Source organism: Eriocheir sinensis, chromosome 17 (genome assembly GCF_024679095.1).
Source record: "Eriocheir sinensis breed Jianghai 21 chromosome 17, ASM2467909v1, whole genome shotgun sequence".
NCBI classification, from domain to species: Eukaryota; Metazoa; Arthropoda; class Malacostraca; order Decapoda; family Varunidae; genus Eriocheir; species Eriocheir sinensis.
The window spans coordinates 1,041,897-1,059,588 of record NC_066525.1 but is presented as its reverse complement, the minus strand read 5'-3'; the positions used below and the strand labels follow the sequence as shown (position 1 = coordinate 1,059,588).

Genomic DNA, 17,692 nt, shown 5'->3' with positions numbered 1-17,692 from the left:
ATCCATGACTTTCCCTATAGTGTGTGCGTACAGATTGGAGACAGTGGGTATACCAATTGCTGTCTTAATGTGGGTATGTTATATGCTGGCTATGTGCTATACCCTATCCGTCACATATCCTATCCGTCGCATATCCTATACTTACCGTCACATATCCTATCCAGTTTGTCACATATCCTATCCAATCTGTCGTTTATCCTATTCTACTTGTTTTATGTTCTTTCTTTACGCCAATCTGGTTTTGGGGCTTCAGGGCACGAGGGAGCGAGTGTGCTGGCCCCGAGGCGTCCGAGGCTCCTAAAACTGCCAAGCGGTTTATTAAGCAGTATCGTAAGTTTATGCTCTCTCTCTCTCTCTCTCTCTCTCTCTCTCTCTCTCTCTCTCTCTCTCTCTCTCTCTCTCTCTCTCTCTCTCTCTCGCTCTCGCTCTCTCTCTCTCATAACAAATAGGAGGTCAAATTTTACGTTCATGAGCAAGAGTAGGAGGAGGAGGAGGAGGAGGAGGAGGAAGAGGAGGACGAGGAGGAAGAAGAAGAAAGGAAGGAGGGTAAGGGAGTCATATTGAGGTCCCTAGCGGCCCTTAAGGGAGTCATATTGAGGGACCTTTACTCCACGATACTTAAGGGAGTCACATTGAGGTCCCTAGCGGCCCTTAAGGGAGTCATATTGAGGGACCTTTACTCCACGACGCTTAAGGGAGTCACATTGAGGTCCCTAGCGGCCCTTAAGTGAGTCATATTGAGGGACCTTTACTCCACGACGCTAAAGGGAGTCACATTGAGGTCCCTAGCGGCCCTTAAGGGAGTCATATAGAGCGACCATTACTCCACGAACATTAAGGGAGTAACATTGAGGTCCCTAGCGGCCCTTAAGGAAGTCATATTGAGGGACCTTTACTCCACGACGCTTAAGGGGGTTTTATTGAGGTCCCTAGCGGCCCTTAAGGGAGTCATATTGAGGGACCTTTACTCCACGACGCTTAAGGGAGTCACATTGAGGTCCCTAGCGGCCCTTAAGGGAGTCATATTGAGGGACCTTTACTCCACGACGCTTAAGGGGGTTTTATTGAGGTCCCTAGCGGCCCTTAAGGGAGTCATATTGAGGGACCTTTACTCCACGACGCTTAAGGGAGTCACATTGAGGTCCCTAGCGGCCCTTAAGGGAGTCATATTGAGGGACCTTTACTCCACGACGCTTAAGGGAGTCACATTGAGGTCCCTAGCGGCCCTTAAGGGAGTCATATTGAGGGACCTTTACTCCACGACGCTTAAGGGAGTCACATTGAGGTCCCTAGCGGCCCTTAAGTAAGTCATATTGAGGGTACTGGGATTTATTTCAAGGAGCGTAAGCAACAGAAGCGCCGAAGTCTTCCTCAAACTATATTTAGCATTAGTTAGACCTCATCTTGACTATGCGGTTCAGTTCTGGTCACCTTACTATAGAATGGATATCAAAATGTTAGAATCGGTGCAGAGGAGGATGACTAAGATGATTCAGGGGTTGAGAAACTTGCCATACGAGGGAAGACTCAAACAGTTAAACTTGCATTCTCTAGAAAGGCGAAGGGTGCGTGGAGACATGATCGAGGTTTATAAATGGATGAAGGGCTTTAATAAGGGAGACATTCATAAGGTTTTGTTGGTAAGAGAACCGGGTAGGACACGAAGTAACGGGTTTAAACTGGATAAATTCAGATTCAACAGGGACATAGGCAAAAATTGGTTTACTAACAGGGTGGTGGATGAGTGGAATAGGCTTAGCAGTCATGTGGTGAGTGCCAATACAATTGTCACATTCAAAAATAGACTAGATAAATTCATGGACAGCGATATTAGGTGGGGTTAGATACACGGGAGCTTATAGGGTCAAAGGAGCTGCCTCGTACAGGCCTACCGGCCTCTTGTAGACTCCTGCGTTCTTATGTTCTTATGTTCTTATGACCTTTACTCCACGACGCTAAAGGGAGTCACATTGAGGTCCCTAGCGGCCCTTAAGGGAGTCATATTGAGGGACCTTTACTCCACGACGCTTAAGGGAGTCACATTGAGGTCCCTAGCGGCACTTAAGTGAGTCATATTGAGGGACCTTTACTCCACGACGCTTAAGGGGGTCATATTCAGGTTCCTAGTCCGCGGTTCACAAGAGAATCATATTGAGGTCCTTTACTCAGCGGCGCATGTGAGTAATGAGCGGGAGCGGGTTAATGGAGCTTATCGATATTATATTAGCAATTTTAATTCGTCATCAGAGAGAACTCGTGCATGCTATAACGCTGAGGCTGGGTTATGTGGTCTTGTTGTTGTTGTTCTTCTTCTTGTTCTGTTTCTTCTGCTGTTCTTGTTTGTTCTCCTCTTGTTCTTCCTCTTGTTTTCTTGTTCTTCGTCTTGTTTTTCATCATCATCATCTTCTTCGTCTTCTTCTTTTTCTGTTTCTTCTCCTGTTTTTGCTCTTCTTGTTCTTGTTTGTTCTCATCTTGTTCTTCCTCTTGTTTACTTGTTCTTATTCTTGTTCTTCATCATCATCATCATCATCATCATCACCATCATCATCTTCGTCTTCTTCTTTTTCTGTTTCTTCTCTTTTTTGGTCTTGTTTAAATTTTTTCTCCTCTTGTTCTTCTTGTTTACTTGTTATTATTCTTGTTCTTCATCATCATCATCATCATCATCTTCGTCTTCTCCTTCCTCCTCCTCCTCCTCCTCTTTCTAATGGACCAGTTTGCGCGCACGAAGCATGAGCGGAAATTCTCCTTAGCCGCTATAATAACCGTTAACAAAAACACTCCATAAATTATCCGTTGCATATTAAGACGATGAAGAAGATGAAGAAAAAATGATAATAGTAATAATGATAATGATGCGTTGGACGGCTGTGGACGATAAGGTTAAGTGATAAAATACAGGTAATAATTGGTTTGGTTCGTTGATTAAATAAAAAGAAATAAAGTTGGTTGAGTTATTGATAAAGTTTGCTGATGGGATTAGGATTATGAATTTTCTTCTTTCATTTTTTTGTCTCTCTCTCTCTCTCTCTCTCTCTCTCTCTCTCTCTCTCTCTCTCTCTCTCTCTCTCTCTCTCTCTCTCTCTCTCTCTCTCTCTCTCTCTCTCTCTCTCTCTCTCTCTCTCTCTCTCTCTCTCTCTCTCTCTCTCTCTCTCTCTCTCTTAATCTTTCTCTCTCTTTCTCTCTGGTTAAATGTCTGTTGGTCTTGATGTCTGTCTGTTTGCGTGTCTGGTCTGTCTCTGTCTTCTATCTATCTATCTATCTATCTATCTATCTATCTATCTATCTATCTATCTATCTATTTATCTATCTATCTATCTGTCTCTGTGTCTGTCTGTCTGTCTGCTAGCTTGTCTATCTGCCCGTCTGTTCTCTCTCTCTCTCTCTATCGATCTATCTGTCTGTCTGTCTGTCTGTCTGTCTGCCTGTCTGCCTGTCTGTACCTAGGTTACTCCCCCCCCCCCCAGCCGAGAGAACACACACACAAAAAAAAACACCATAAGAAAGAGGCTGAGGGTGCGTAGTTTCCCAATTTCTGCGGAATCTCAAACTTCACACAAAACTTAACTTGCTTGGCGCCTTAAAACCAGAGGAGATAACAACACCCTATGATTACGACGCACACATTTCTCGCCTCCTGAGTGACTAGTGCTTATAAGTCTTACCCCCAAAACAACGCCTGTGTGTGTGTTTTTTTTTTAATATCCGTCTGGGCACCGAACTTAAATCTATCAGGCTCTTCCCAGTTCCCTGTATCTACACCAAAATCTTCGTTGAGGGCGGGTTAGCACATGAAAGGCAGTACATCCACACCTACCCAGCCAATCACCCCTCACCTATCAACCCGCCCCACCTCAGCCATCCCGTCCCAGCCACCTCAACCCGATCCAGGTGTGATAAACGATGCCATGCTCTCCAGCCAACGCGCTACAGACGTGACCTCCATATCGTCCCTATCTTGAGCTAATAACACCCTCGCAGTGCTGACGTGATTGATCTTTCGTCCAGTCTAGGAGAGGGAGAGAGGTGTGTGTGGGGAAGAGTTCTTGTGTGTGGAGATGAGGAATGGGGTGTTCGTGTGCCCGTTCTGAGTTACTGGGAGAGAAAGAGGCACAAAGGGAGGGTGCAAGACAGACTGGGTCACTCTTAAACCTTTCACACAAGCACACCTATTTGACAAGGCTTTCATAGGCGTTATGGGCATTTCCATGGGTAGTTTAATGGCCCTGGTGGTAGTTTGACCCTTCTCCTGTACCGTGAACGTGGAAAAGGGCTCCTGAAAACCCGATTAATCTCCTCTTCGGCGTTTGGAAATAGTTGATGTGAGATGAGGAACCCGACACTCACAGTCTCTCTCTCTCTTTCTCTCTCTCTCTCTCTCTCTCTCTCTCTCTCTCTCTCTCTCTCTCTCTCTCTCTCTCTCTCTCTCTCTCTCTCTCTCTCTGTCTCTCTCTCTCTCTCTCTCTCTCTCTCTCTCTCTCTCTCTCTCTCTCTCTCTCTCTCTCTCTCTCTCTCTCTCTCTCTCTCTCTCTCTCTCTCTCTCTCACACACACACACACACAACGCCACGCGGTAAGAGACCTCCCAATATAGCTAATAATAATGACCCTTGAAACTCGCTGTGCCCTTCTGCGGCCGGCCTGCCTATATTTGGGAGGCTGAGAAAGGTACACACACACACACACCTACACACACGCTCCGGTACACCACAACACACGCCGCGACGCTCCCCCCCGAGGCCCACAAGAGTGCTGCTTACGCTTTAGTCACCGTGTTTGTCTTCCTTCTGATTTGTCTGTCCCTGTCCCCGCCGCAGCTGCCTCTTGGTCCACCGCATTACTTAGACCAACATCTGTGATTGTTACCGATACGATCTCAAAGCCCCCACGGTAGTAATTGCGTGTTGCGAGTAATGATGGTAGTAGTATTAGTAGTAGTTGTGGTGGTGGTGGTAGTGGTAGTGGTGATGATAGTAATAGTAGTAGTAGTAGTAGTAGTGGTAGTGGTAGTAGAAGTAGTAATAGTAGTAGTAGTACTTTCTGATCACGTAACATTACAAGCTCAAAGAGGAGGAGGAGGAGGAGCAAGTAGGAAAGAAGGAAGAATGCGAATTAAGAAAAGAAAAAACACAGAATCAAATAAAGAAAGAGAGAGATAGAGAAACCGATAAAGAGAGGATATAGGAAACCAGGTACACAGACACCCGGATAGACAGACAGACAGTATACCAATAGGAACAAACATGAAAGGGAGGGAAAGAGGGAGGGAAAACACAGGTAGCCAGGTAATTACACAAACACACAAACAGGTAGAGAAAGATCGAGAGAGAGGGAGGAAGGGAGAGAGAGAGAGGGAGAGGGCGTAACACACACACACACACACACACACTAAATGGCACAGAGAAAGGAGAATGGCCCACTAACCTCCACTAATCTTCACTAACCTCCCCTAATACTAATCCTGGACCATACCAATACTACCCTAATGCCATATAGCCCAGCCAGACACACGCACACACACACACACACACACACGTACACCCTGCCCCTCCCGGCCCACCCTACACACATACACACACGCACGTACAAAAAGACAAACATAGCCACGCCCTTGCAATCAAAGCCTCTAAAGACCACTAAAGAGGGACTGAAACATGTCACTCTGCGGGTATAAGGATGCGGTTAAGGGAACGTAAATTTCACCTCCGTCTCTCTGATGATGATGGTTGGTCAGTCCTTTTTACCCTTCCTCCTCCTCCTCATCCTCCTTCTTCTTCCTCCTTCTCCTCTTCCTCTCCTCTTGATTTCATTCTTTGGGGATTTGATTTTTATTTTTTACTGAGGTCCTTCTCCACTCTCTCCCCTCCTCCTCTGCTTCTTCCTCTTCTTCCTCCTCCTCCTCTATATCCTTCCTGAACTCCTCTCTTTTTACCTCTTCCAAGATTTTTTTCCTCCTCTTTCTCTCTAAATTCCTTTGTTTATAAGATCTGATACTCTATAAATTCTTCAGTCCTTTTTATTTTCATTTTTATTTATTAATTTCTCATTTTCTGTCTTTATAGTTTTGCTGTGGTATGTACTCTTTAAACACTTTTCTTCTTTTAAATTACTTGCCTCTGAAACCTGAGATAATCCTTAATATCATGCCTCTGCAACATCTTTTTATTTATATTCTGTTTTTATAATATTTTGTTTTATTTTTCTTTATATATATTTCTTTTTATACTGTGGTACCTCTTCAACATTTTCCTCTCTTATAGATTAATCCTTCTGTACACTTCAAACACTTTTTATTATGATGTCAAGCCTAAATTATTTCTATGTCATTGTACTTTTCATTTCTTTACTTGTATTTCTGTTTTCTATTATCTTTTAACTATTCTTTCTGTATTTGCTGTGATAACTCTTCAGCATATTTTTCCCTTTCCAGACTCCTTGCCATATAAACCTCTAACACTTTTTACTATGATGTCAAGCCTAAATAATTTCTATGTCATTGTACTTTTCATTTCTTCATTTGTATTTCTGTTTTCTATTATCTTCTAACTATTCTTTTTTATATTTACTGTAATAACTCCTCAGCATATTTTTCCCTATCTAGATTTCTTGCCATATAAACCTCAAACACTTTTTACGCTGGTCCCAAGCTTATATTGGTGTGAGAACGGCCCTCAGTGACCTCCAACAACCATATATGGACGACACTTGAAGCGATATTTGGACGCTACGTTTTTTCTATCAATTAAGAAAACCTGAATGAGTGACTGGAGACTTGATTTTTTGACCCAAAGAACGTACGAAGAGAATCGAACCCTACTGTATGAATTCTGGAAAACAAGATATGCGTAAAACATGAACAACAACAACACAACCTTAATCCCGTTTTAGAATCCCCGTTATGGACTCTGATTCTGTTTTATAGAGGAATGTTAAGGAATCGAATACCTTTATAGAGGGTTGGATACGAAGCGGAAACCTTTGAAAGAGTGTTAGGGAAGGGAAAGGCTTTATATATAGGATTGAGAGAGAGGGCGCATAGTCTCTCTCTCTCTCTCTCTCTCTCTCTCTCTCTCTCTCTCTCTCTCTCTCAGTATCAAAACTATAAACGTCTGCAACTTTTAGCTCCATGGGATGATGCAGGAGGAGGAGGAGGAGGAGGAGAGAGATGCGGGAGAAAAAAGCTGTATTGTAGTAGTAGTAGTAGTAGTAGTAGTAATAGTTGTAGCAGTAGTAATAATAGTAGTAGTAGCAGTAATAGTAACAGTAGTGATGGTAGTAATAGTAGAGGTGGTGTTATTGGTAGTGAAGGAGGTGGTGGTGGTAATGCTGGTGATGGTCGTGGTGGTGGTGGAGGTGGGAGGAGCCGGAGAAGCCAAGCCAGGAGAAGGAGGAGGAGGAGGAGACCGTCTGAAGGTTACTGCCAGACACAGATTTGCAGAGCTACCCACCTGCCTGCTTACCTTGAGTGGCGGTGTGTCGGCCGGGCGGGAGCAGGTGGCCACCGCGCTGCCACTCATTAATACTCAGAGGGCGACAAGCAAGCACCTCCGGCCACACAAACACGCCAGATTTATCCCAGCCTCACTACCTTGGCACTCGATGATCTATGCCGTCTACCTGCTGTGATTTTCCCTGTTCTTAGTTAGGTTTTGGTGTTGGTGTGATTTGGTTCGAGTTTGTGTGTCTGTCTCTCTTTCTTCTCCTTCTTCTTCTTCTCTCTCTCTCTCTCTCTCTCTCTCTCTCTCTCTCTCTCTCTCTCTCTCTCTCTCTCTCTCTCTCTCTCTCTCTCTCTCTCTCTCTCTCTCTCTCTCTCTCTCTCTCTCTCTCTCTCTCTCTCTCTCTCTCTCTCTCTCTAATACCTATGGCTCTTATCTGTCTGTCTACGTGCTGTGATTTTTGGCCTTGGTAGTAAGTTTTTTTGGTGTTGTGATTTTAATCTTGTGTCTTGTTCTCTGTGTCTGCCTCCCCCTCTCTCTCTTCCTCTTCTTCTTCTTCTTTATCTTGCTTCGTCCAGTTTAGCTGACGTCTGCCTGCTGTGATTTTTCCCCCGGTAGGTTGTTTTTGTGATTCTTATTTGGTTTGAGTTCGCTTTTAACCTTGTATCATGTCCTCTGCCTCCTCCCTCTTTCTCCTTCTTTTTCTCCTCTTCTCCTTTTCTAGTTTCTTCCTTCCTTTGACTAACCTCTCTCTCTCCTCTTTTCTCTCTCTTTCTCTGGCTTATTCCAGTCTTGCAATATTACTTAGACTAACCTCACATCTCGCTCTCTCTGTCTCCCTCTCTTCTTCTCTTCCTCTCTCTCTGTCTCCTTCGCCAAGCCTCTCAATATCACTCTCAGACATCGCGTCGCATCTCTTTACTGGGCCATAAACTTTCGAGCTGATATCACAAGCAAATTTTAACAGCACTCGCGACCTTGAGATGATGTGTGGGGGAAATTTATACAACCTCGCATCACTAACTACGTGTGACTCCCAAGCCTCCATTACTCAGCGTTATTTTGGGATGAGTTAGAGAGGCTTGATCGTGCGGGTATGAGGCGTGGTATAGCTTTATCTTTCAATGTCAGTGGCGCATGTAAACTGTTTGTCTGTCTTTCTGTTTGTCTGGTTAAGTGTTTGTCTGTTGGTGTGACTCTCTGTATGTCTGTGTCTCCCTCTTATTCTTCTTTACCTTACTATTTATCTTTAAGTGTCCAAAATTCATACACAATCTTGGTTACTAATTCCCTTGGTAGAAATCTGTATCCAAAAAGTGATTCAGTGTTTCCTATATACGGTAATGTGTCTGTATACGTTTATATGCCTTCAATATTACAAGAACATACTCTATCATCTACCTAGGTCATTCACGCAGTACTGGTCGGCATAGGCGCTTGTTTTTGTGGGTCAGAAACGGGTGGATATGCCGGAGAAGTCAGAAGGTGTGGAGGGCGAGAGACCAGGAAAGAGAGGGAGGGACAGGACAGAGCTTTCTAATAGTGGTTGAGGTTATTGGGAGAGTTTAAATGGGCGCTTGTTGTGGGGTAAGAGGCGGATGGAGATGCCAATGCAGTCAGGAGGTGAGGAGGGCGAGAGACAAGGAATGAGAGGGCGGGACAGGACAGAGCTTTCTAATAGTAGTTGAGGTTATAGGGAGAGTTATCAAGGGAAGGGTAAAAGGATGGGAGTGGACCGAGGAAGTGAGGAGCCGAGAGAGAGCAATGGAAAGGAAACAGACCTGGCTAATGGTGAGGTTAAGCGAGGGGTAATCGAACGAGGGGACGGACGGTTAAGCGGAACACCTGCGCCATGACTCATCCACTCATCCCTCAGACACAAAAAAGAGGGGAACACGAGGGGAAATTATGTCATGAGTCCACGTTTAGGGAGATGAATGGGAGAGAGCACGGAAGGAAGGGAGGAAGGGAAGGGAGGAAAGGTAAATAAGGTAGATGATGATAGGGAGGAGAGGGGAAGGAGGGGGATGGGGAGGGAAGGGGTATAAGGAAAGGTAAGGTAAGTCAATGATGGGGAGCAGAGGGGAAGAGGGGGATGAGGAGCTAAAAGGGGAGGGAATGGGAAAGGGAAGGGAAGGGGAATAAGGAAAGGTAAGGTAAGTCAATTATGGGATGGAGAGGAGAGGGAAGGAGGGGGATTGGGAATTAAAGGGGAGGGAATGTGAGGGGAGGGAAGGGGTAACATGGAGGGGAAAAGACTGGGATGGACAGTTAAAAAGGAGGGAATGGGAGGGGATGTAAGGGGTTTAATGGGGTACTAAATGTAAGGGGTAACTTGTACGCCTTCACCCTCTCACCTGCATTAAATTTCAGTAGTTATCCATCTGTCTGTCTGTCTGTCCGTCCGTTTGGTTTCTCGTATCATCGTACCCAGATTATGCGGACTGAGGACCTGAATTATGGAGGTTTACGCTGAGTTCCTTGTGTTGTCTTGGTTAGTTCGCATATCGACGTTGATCTCACTCTCTCTCACCCTCTCTGTCTCTCTCTGAACCCCCACACACAAGACCTCAAATCCACAGTGTCTCAAGGAATTAACAGAGGGCGTCCAAGAGTAGTTTTAAGTGGCTGGCAATGTTTCTGAGTGAGTGTTAAAGACCGTATTCTTATGCCTGTTTGAAAAGTCTCGCATAGAAATTGCTGGGATTTTCATGGACTGTTTTGTGATCGTAGATTTACCCGACTTCAGCATTTTCAACGGGACAACCACCCATGAACACCCCGTTAATCTTCTCTGTGGCCGTGGAAAACAGTCGTAATGGGAGCCTGGACTGAACGTTTAAGAATATGAACGTTTAAAAATATGAACGTTTAGGAATATGAACGTTTAAAAATATGAACGTTTAGGAATATGAACGTTTAAGAATATGAACGTTTAAGAATATGAACGTTTAAAAAAATGAATCAAAAAGTCTCGCATCGTCAAAATCATAAAAGAGCTAAGCAGTGAAAGTTGTGAGTCGTTAAAGAACAGAGTCATCTCACGATCGATTGCCAACCCGCGACCACCTGGATATCACCTGAGAGAGAGAGAGAGAGAGAGAGAGAGAGAGAGAGAGAGAGAGAGAGAGAGAGAGAGAGAGAGAGAGAGAGAGAGAGAGAGAGAGAGAGAGAGAGAGAGAGAGAGAGAGAGAGAGAGAGAGAGAGAGAGAGAGAGAGAGAGAGAGAGAGAGAGGAGATAGAGAGAGAGAGAGAGAGAGAGAGAGAGAGAGAGAGAGAGAGAGAGAGAGAGAGAGAGAGAGAGAGAGAGAGAGAGAGAGAGAGAGAGAGAGAGAGAGAGAGATGAGAGAGAGAGAGAGAGAGAGAGAGAGAGAGAGAGAGAGAGAGAGAGAGAGAGAGAGAGAGAGAGAGAGAGAGAGAGTTGCGACAATCAGGCAGGCAGTCGGTAATTTACGAACTCGGCCGCAGTAAATCATAGCAGCCGACGGCGTAGCAAAGGCTGGTGCGTGAGGGAACGGCGTGAGAAAATGATGAAAGGGGTGGTGGCGCTGTGTGTGTGTGTGTGTGTGTGTGTGTGTGTGTGTGTGTGTGTGTGTGTGTGTGTGTGTGTGTTTGGGGTTATGCATTGTGCAGGTTGATTAATGACTCTCCAGGTATGTATGTAGGTAGGTAGGTTGGTACAGGTAGAGAGAGGTAGGCCGGTGAGGTGTAGGTAATTGAAGGTGAGGGGAAAGTACGTGGGCAAGACTTAAGATACAAACGATGAAAATGAGAAGGAAAATAAAACGAATGACAAGAAAATATGATAAAAAGGAAATGAAGAGTGCTGAGAAAACAAACAGAGGAAAAAACAAGAAAAAAAGAAATACAGGAAAAGCAAAGAGAGTGAATAAAGAACGAAAATAATAAAGAAATGAATAATAGAAGAAAAAAAAAACAGAAAACCAGCAAAAAAAAGGGAAACTATGAAAGACAAAACCGAAAAAAAATAACAAGAATAACAATGAATAGAAAACAAAAAGAAATAAATAACAAAAAGAAATCGACCAACAACCAAGGCTCAAGAATCTCACTGTTGCAACACATTCTCCACCTCCTCAACCATCTCCCCCAATGCACCTCAGGAAGCGAGAGGAACTCTATGGGTAAATCTCTTCACCTCTCGACTTCTTGGCCTCGTTAACCAGTCCGCTGGGATTGGCACGGATTTGTCCTTCACTGGTAGCCTGAAAACACACACTCACAGGTCTTTCTCTGCCTCTGTGGTGGATAGTGGAGTGTTTCCCATGTGGTATTGCTATGCTGGATATCCCTTCACTGGAAGCCTGGTAACATATTTATAGTCCCAGGTCTGTCTCTGCCTCTGTGGTGGATAGTGGAGTGTTTCCCATGTGGTATTGGTATGCTGGATATCCCCTCCCAAGGTGCAGGACTTTACATTTATCTTCATTGAACTGTAGCGGCCACTTTTTGTTCCATTCCTGTAGCTTCGTGAGGTTTTCTTGTAGGAAATCCGCAATCAAGGGGTTAAAAATCACAGCACCGAGGATTGAATAAGTGAGAGAAATGAGAAGTCTTTGGAAGGGGAGGAGGAAGAGGTTGATACGAAGAAGGAAAGAGAGGAACGTAGATAAGAAAGCATATCACTGAGGCTACGAAGATGTAATTAGAGAGGAATAGAAAGAGGAGAGGAAGAGGATAATGATAAAGAAAAGGGAGGAACATATAAAACAAAGCATATATCTGAGGCTACGAAGATGGAATAAGAGAAGGCATAGAAGGAAGGGAGAGTCAGCCAATCAAAGAAGGGAGAAGAGGAAGAGAAACATTGATACAAAAAATAAGATGATTGAGGTTTGTACTGGATTGGTGAGCGGTGCGGTGGCGGTCAACAGATAAACACAGCACTGCGGCCGCCAAGTCACCATATTAAGAAGAGCAGCAGCGTCTGTCTGTCGGGTGGGTGAAAAAAAGGTCATACCGCCGATACCGACCCCGCCGCGTCCCTGATCCTATCGCAATGAAAGAGAAGGTCAAAGTGGATGCGTTTAGGTTAGGTTAATCATGTTATGAAACCCCACGACATCCATTTCTCTTCTAGGGTTTTATAGGTCACAAATATCCCATGTGACTGACAATTGGGTGGAGGGAGGAGTGCTCAGAGATGTGGACGAAGTCAGAGTGGATGTGTTTAGGTTAGGTTAATTGTGTTATGAAACCCCCCGACATCCATTTCTCTTCTAGGGTCACAAGTATCCCATGTGGCGGACAATTGGGTGGAGGTAGAAAGAAGCGCTCAGAGATGTGGAGGAGGTCAGAGTGGACGTGTTTAGGTTAGGTTAATCGTGTTATGAAGGCCCCCGGCATCGACTTCTGCACTAGGGATTTACAGGTCTTAAGTGCTGCATGTGGCTGACAATTGGGTGAAGGGAGAAAAAAGTGCGCTGAGAAATGTGGACCCATGTGAGGAGAGACCAAGCGCCTTGCCTCGCTTAGCTCACTATCTCCCGCCCGCCAGTCCGCCGCAGCCCTGCCAGGAGACAACTCGTTCCCCCGCCCTTCAGGTTGGGGCTCAGCAGCGCCTCAAAGCAGCAGAGACAAAAAAGTGACCGACACACTGAACTCCCGACACTGACGCGCCTTGGATCAAGGCTCCTGCCTGGTCCGGGGAGACGGCTGTTGCCACGAGCAATGGCGGTTCACGTGTTGATGGGGAGTCAAAATGTAACAAGTGGGCTTTTACGCTCCAATCTGGGCTGTAGCTGAGCGGGGAGTGGTGAGGCGGCCACCCCGGCCACCCCGTACAGGGCACTCGCCTCCTGGTGCGGACGGGCGCTGCCGCCGCCGCGCGCTGGGCGGGGTCCCGTGCAGGGCAAGGGTCGTGGAATGCAGTGGAATTCCTCCCGAAGGCGCGCGGCAGTGGTGATGGCGGCCGAGGGCGGCAATTATCGGGGTTGCCTGCGGAGAGCACCACACCCCGGCGCCGCCACACGCACGCCGCCACCTGGCCAGCTGATGTGGCTGGCGGGAGCACGGCAGCGGTGGCCCACCTGACCCCCACACCCCGCCGCGGGCACGCTGCCTGGCCCCTCCCCCGACCGCCGCCCCTCCCACGGTCACAGCCCCGCCCACGGTCACAACCCCAACGCCTTATTGGTCGGTGGGGTCACGTGATCAGCGTTGAGGCATATAAAGGTGACGCGTGGCGGGGCAAGGGTCAGACCACTGTACGAGACGCCAGTAGACATGTCTGTGTCGGACTGGTACTTCCCCGCGTCGCACCCGGGCTTCTCCAGCCCCCTGGACCACGCCTCAGTGTACCTGGACCAGCTGGCATGTCCCAGCTCGCCCTACACCACCGGCGCCTACACCCTGCCCACTCAATGCTCAAGCACCGGCTCCAAGGACTCCGGTGCCTGGTGCGCCTCGGAGGAGGGCCGCCCCAGCCCCTCGTGCTCGCCCCTCAGCAGCTGCGAGAGCATGGAGAGCACCAGTTCCTCGCACGGCTGGAGCAACCACCAGAGCGGCCCTTCGTCGTGGTCCTGGGGCGCCCCGGGGACCACGCATCCTGTCCTGGCCGCCGTCGCAGACATCAACAGCCCCGACTGCTCCCTGGCCGTGTCGCGGGGGCGCCAGTCAAAGTGCCGCCGGAGACCGCCGAAGATCGTGGGGCGCGAGGTGATCAAGAAGCGTCGGCTGGCGGCCAACGCGCGGGAGAGGCGTCGCATGAATGGACTTAACAACGCCTTCGACAGACTGCGTGAACACATCCCGGCGCTCAGTGGTGACCAGAAGCTGTCCAAGTTCGAAACTCTACAAATGGCGCAGACGTATATCTCCGCCCTCGTGGAGCTGCTGCAGTAGCGGGCGCCCGCTGCACGAGTGACTTCTGGTCAGCTGCCCGCGACGCCCACAGCCGGTGATCCTGAGTGCCGCGAGTGACACGACACACGGTGCACGGTGGTGGCGAGTGATGTGCCGTCCACCGTCGGTGCGGCGTCGCGGGGACAGGTGGTGTGGGACGGTTGGCATGAGTTCTCACCTTCCTCAGACTGTGATTGAGTGCTGTCCTAGTGTGCTGGAGCTGCCCTGGACCGAGTGTGTTCCTGTGTGGCCGCCCTGAGCCCGCTCTCGTCAGGGAGCGTCTGCATCCATCGCCTCGTCGGGGGCGTGTGTCAGTGCTCACGGGCGTGCCGGAGAGCGTCGCGGCGGTGCCTCGGCGCCCTCCTCGGGGTCCGGCCCGCCGCGTCGGGGCCTTGGTTGGGAGGCATTACCAAAAAGTGTACATTGCTCTTGCTAGCAGAAACTGGCTCAATTTAGTGTTTACTGTACAGCTACAAATGTGTATGTTATGTATTATATAAATTATTTTGTTAATAAATCTTGAGAAGTATACTCACTGCTTCTGCTTCAGTTCCTGCAGCCACGGCCGGGGTTGGGGCTGGCGTGCACACACCACAAGAGGTTGCAGGACTGTTTGAACGTAAAAATTAACAACTAGCATTGACAGCTTGATAACGTAACAAACTCGCTCTTGCATTGCTAGGAGAAAAACTCTAATTTCTGCCTCAGCCAAAGAAGGATGAAGCCTAATAAGCAGTCCTGCAGCCTCGGTAAGGGAGTAGACTTGTTCATCTCTAACACTAAAACACTAAACACCACCTAGAATTAAGTCCTGTTGAAAAGGGAAAACACGGCCCACTACGTTCCATATTACTGATCAAGCCACGTGTTGGAGTTAAACTGTAAAAATAAACCTCGGAATAACAATCGTATATAGTGGCAGAGCAAAGAGACACAGTGGAGGCTGCACACCGAGAGACTACGAGGAGAGTGAGGGAGTGTTCCAGCGCCCATGACGAGTAAGGAACCTCAAGTGTACACCCGAGGACTAGCTACTTAAGTCTGACCCAAGCTGACAACATAAACTTAAGCGTGTTCATAAGCACAGTGCAGATTACCAGAAAGTGCTGCGTGAGATAAACACAAACAGAGGTTAAAGAAAACTTGGAAGCCACAGCAGTAGCCACTCAGCACTCAGCTTGCCAACACGCTTAGGTTTATGTTGTCAGCTTGGGTCAGACTTAAGTGAACAGACTTTAACACCACCTTCACGTTACTCACAAGCTTAGACTCTCTTCTGACGTCCCTTTTCTCTGATTCAAACACGTGTACACTAAAAAATAACTCGGTGTCCTCTCTAAAATAACTAAGTGTCCTCTCTACGATAACTAAGTGTCTCCAAAAGTACTAAGTGTCCTCTCTAAAATAACCAAGTGTCTAAAATATCTAAATGTCCTCTCTATGATAACTAAATGTCTCCAAAAGTACTAAGTGTCCTCTTTTAAATAACTAAGAGTCTCTAAAATAACTAAGGGTCCTCTCTCAAATAACTAAGGGTTCTCTCTACGATAACTAAGTGTCTCCAAAAGTACTAAGTGTCCTCTTTCAAATAACTAAGTGTCTCTAAAATAACTAAGGGTCCTCTCTCAAATAACTAAGGGTTCTCTCTCGATAGCTTTTGGAAACGAGCTTAACTGTCTCGCTTACAAGTTCTTCATATACTAACAGCTTATGTCGTCTCTCTCAGCTTCTCCCTCTCTGGTCTTGATAGTGAGTTAACCGATCGATCAAAAACTATATCTATTACTCCTTCCATATCCCTCATCAACCCACTCTCATGGCGTTAACTAAATTTCTTACACTAATATACTAAGATGACTTAAATCCGTATAAATTAACCTCTTCATGTATTCACAACCTTGATTAATCGTCACATTCCTCTGGGTTTTCAGTGCCCGTACGTCACTCTCATTCTGGGCATAACATTGGCTTAACTGCATACTGAGTCACTCTTCTATGGGGACTCTCACGCTCTCACACTCTATCCTCACTCCATGTTGGTAAATCATCGCTCCCGTCTCTCTGTAGTCTAGAAATGAGCTTGACTATATACCCTTATCCATAGCCCTTCTCGAGTGTGGACATCCCTCCATATTTGTTACTAAAATCGTTCTTCCCTCACACTTAATCTCTCATTGATTCCTGGTTGTGTAATTCCTCCCATACTTGTCACTCTTTCTTCTGTTCTGTTTCGCTCATTCATTTCATTCATTCTTTTTTAGTATGAGTATGTCCCTAATTTGTTCTGCCTTTCGTTCTTCCCCCATTCATTCACTCATACTATGCAAGATTTCATACTGTATAGTCTTGCTTGAGTTTCCTCTGCTGTATGAATTTCAACACGATATCTAAGTATTTATCTTTTCCTTCCTTATATTCTTTTCCTTTCTTTCACTGGCTCAAGCACAGAATCTAAGACTTCTTTCACCTTACACTAAAATATATCTTGCTAGTTTTGCTTCAGTCTTTGTTACTAACACAATACCTAGGCACTTGTTCTTCCCTGCCCTTTCCCTTTCTTTTTCTTCCTCCTGTAGCATAGAATCTCAAATGTCCTTTCCTCTATACTAACGTTAACATAATTTTTCTAACTCATCCTTACTGGCCTCGGGTTCTAGGATATGATCTCACGCCACATACTAACACACTCTCATCCACATTTCTTTCCTTGTCTTCCTTTCCTTTACCTGTATCAAGCACAGAGTCTCAAACTTCCTTTACACTAACATTAACATTTTTCTAACTCATCCTTATTGGCCTCAGGTTCAAGGATATGATCTCACACCATCTACTAACACACCCTCATCTATATTTCTTTTCTTCCCTTCCTTTTCTTTTACCTGAATCAAGCACAGAATCTCAAACTTCCTTTACACTAACATTAACATTTTTCTAACTCATTCTTACTGGCATCAGGTTCTATAGGATATGATCTCACACAAAACTAGCTTAACTAACACAAACACATTCTCATCTATATTTTTTTCCTTCCCTTCCCCTCCTTTTATCTGAATCAAGCACAAAATCTCAAACTTCCTTCACTCTATACTTACATTAACATAATTTTTCTAACTCATTCTTACTGGCCTCATGTTCTAGGATATGATCTCACACAACACTCTAGCTTAACTAACACAACACATCCTCATCTATATTTCCTTCCTTCCCTTTACCTACATCAAGCACGGAGTCTCAAACGTCCTTCACTCTATACTAACCTTAACATCATTATTCTAACTCATCCTTACTGGCTTCAGGTTTTAGGATATGAGCTCACACCACACTAGCTTAACTAATACTAACACACTCTCGTCTACATTTCCTTCCTTCCCTTTACCTATATCAAGCACAGAA

At 46.1% G+C, this 17,692-nt stretch overlaps 1 protein-coding gene across 1 annotated transcript; it reads left to right on the top strand.

The window, feature by feature from the left end:
• The first annotated feature begins 12,310 nt into the window (after positions 1–12,310).
• Positions 12,311–14,918, top strand: LOC127000087 (basic helix-loop-helix transcription factor amos-like). The gene has a single exon (XM_050863510.1). The coding sequence runs from the start codon at positions 13,682–13,684 to the stop codon at positions 14,297–14,299; it is 618 nt and encodes a 205-aa protein (XP_050719467.1). The 5' UTR covers positions 12,311–13,681; the 3' UTR covers positions 14,300–14,918.
• The last annotated feature ends 2,774 nt before the right edge of the window (positions 14,919–17,692 follow it).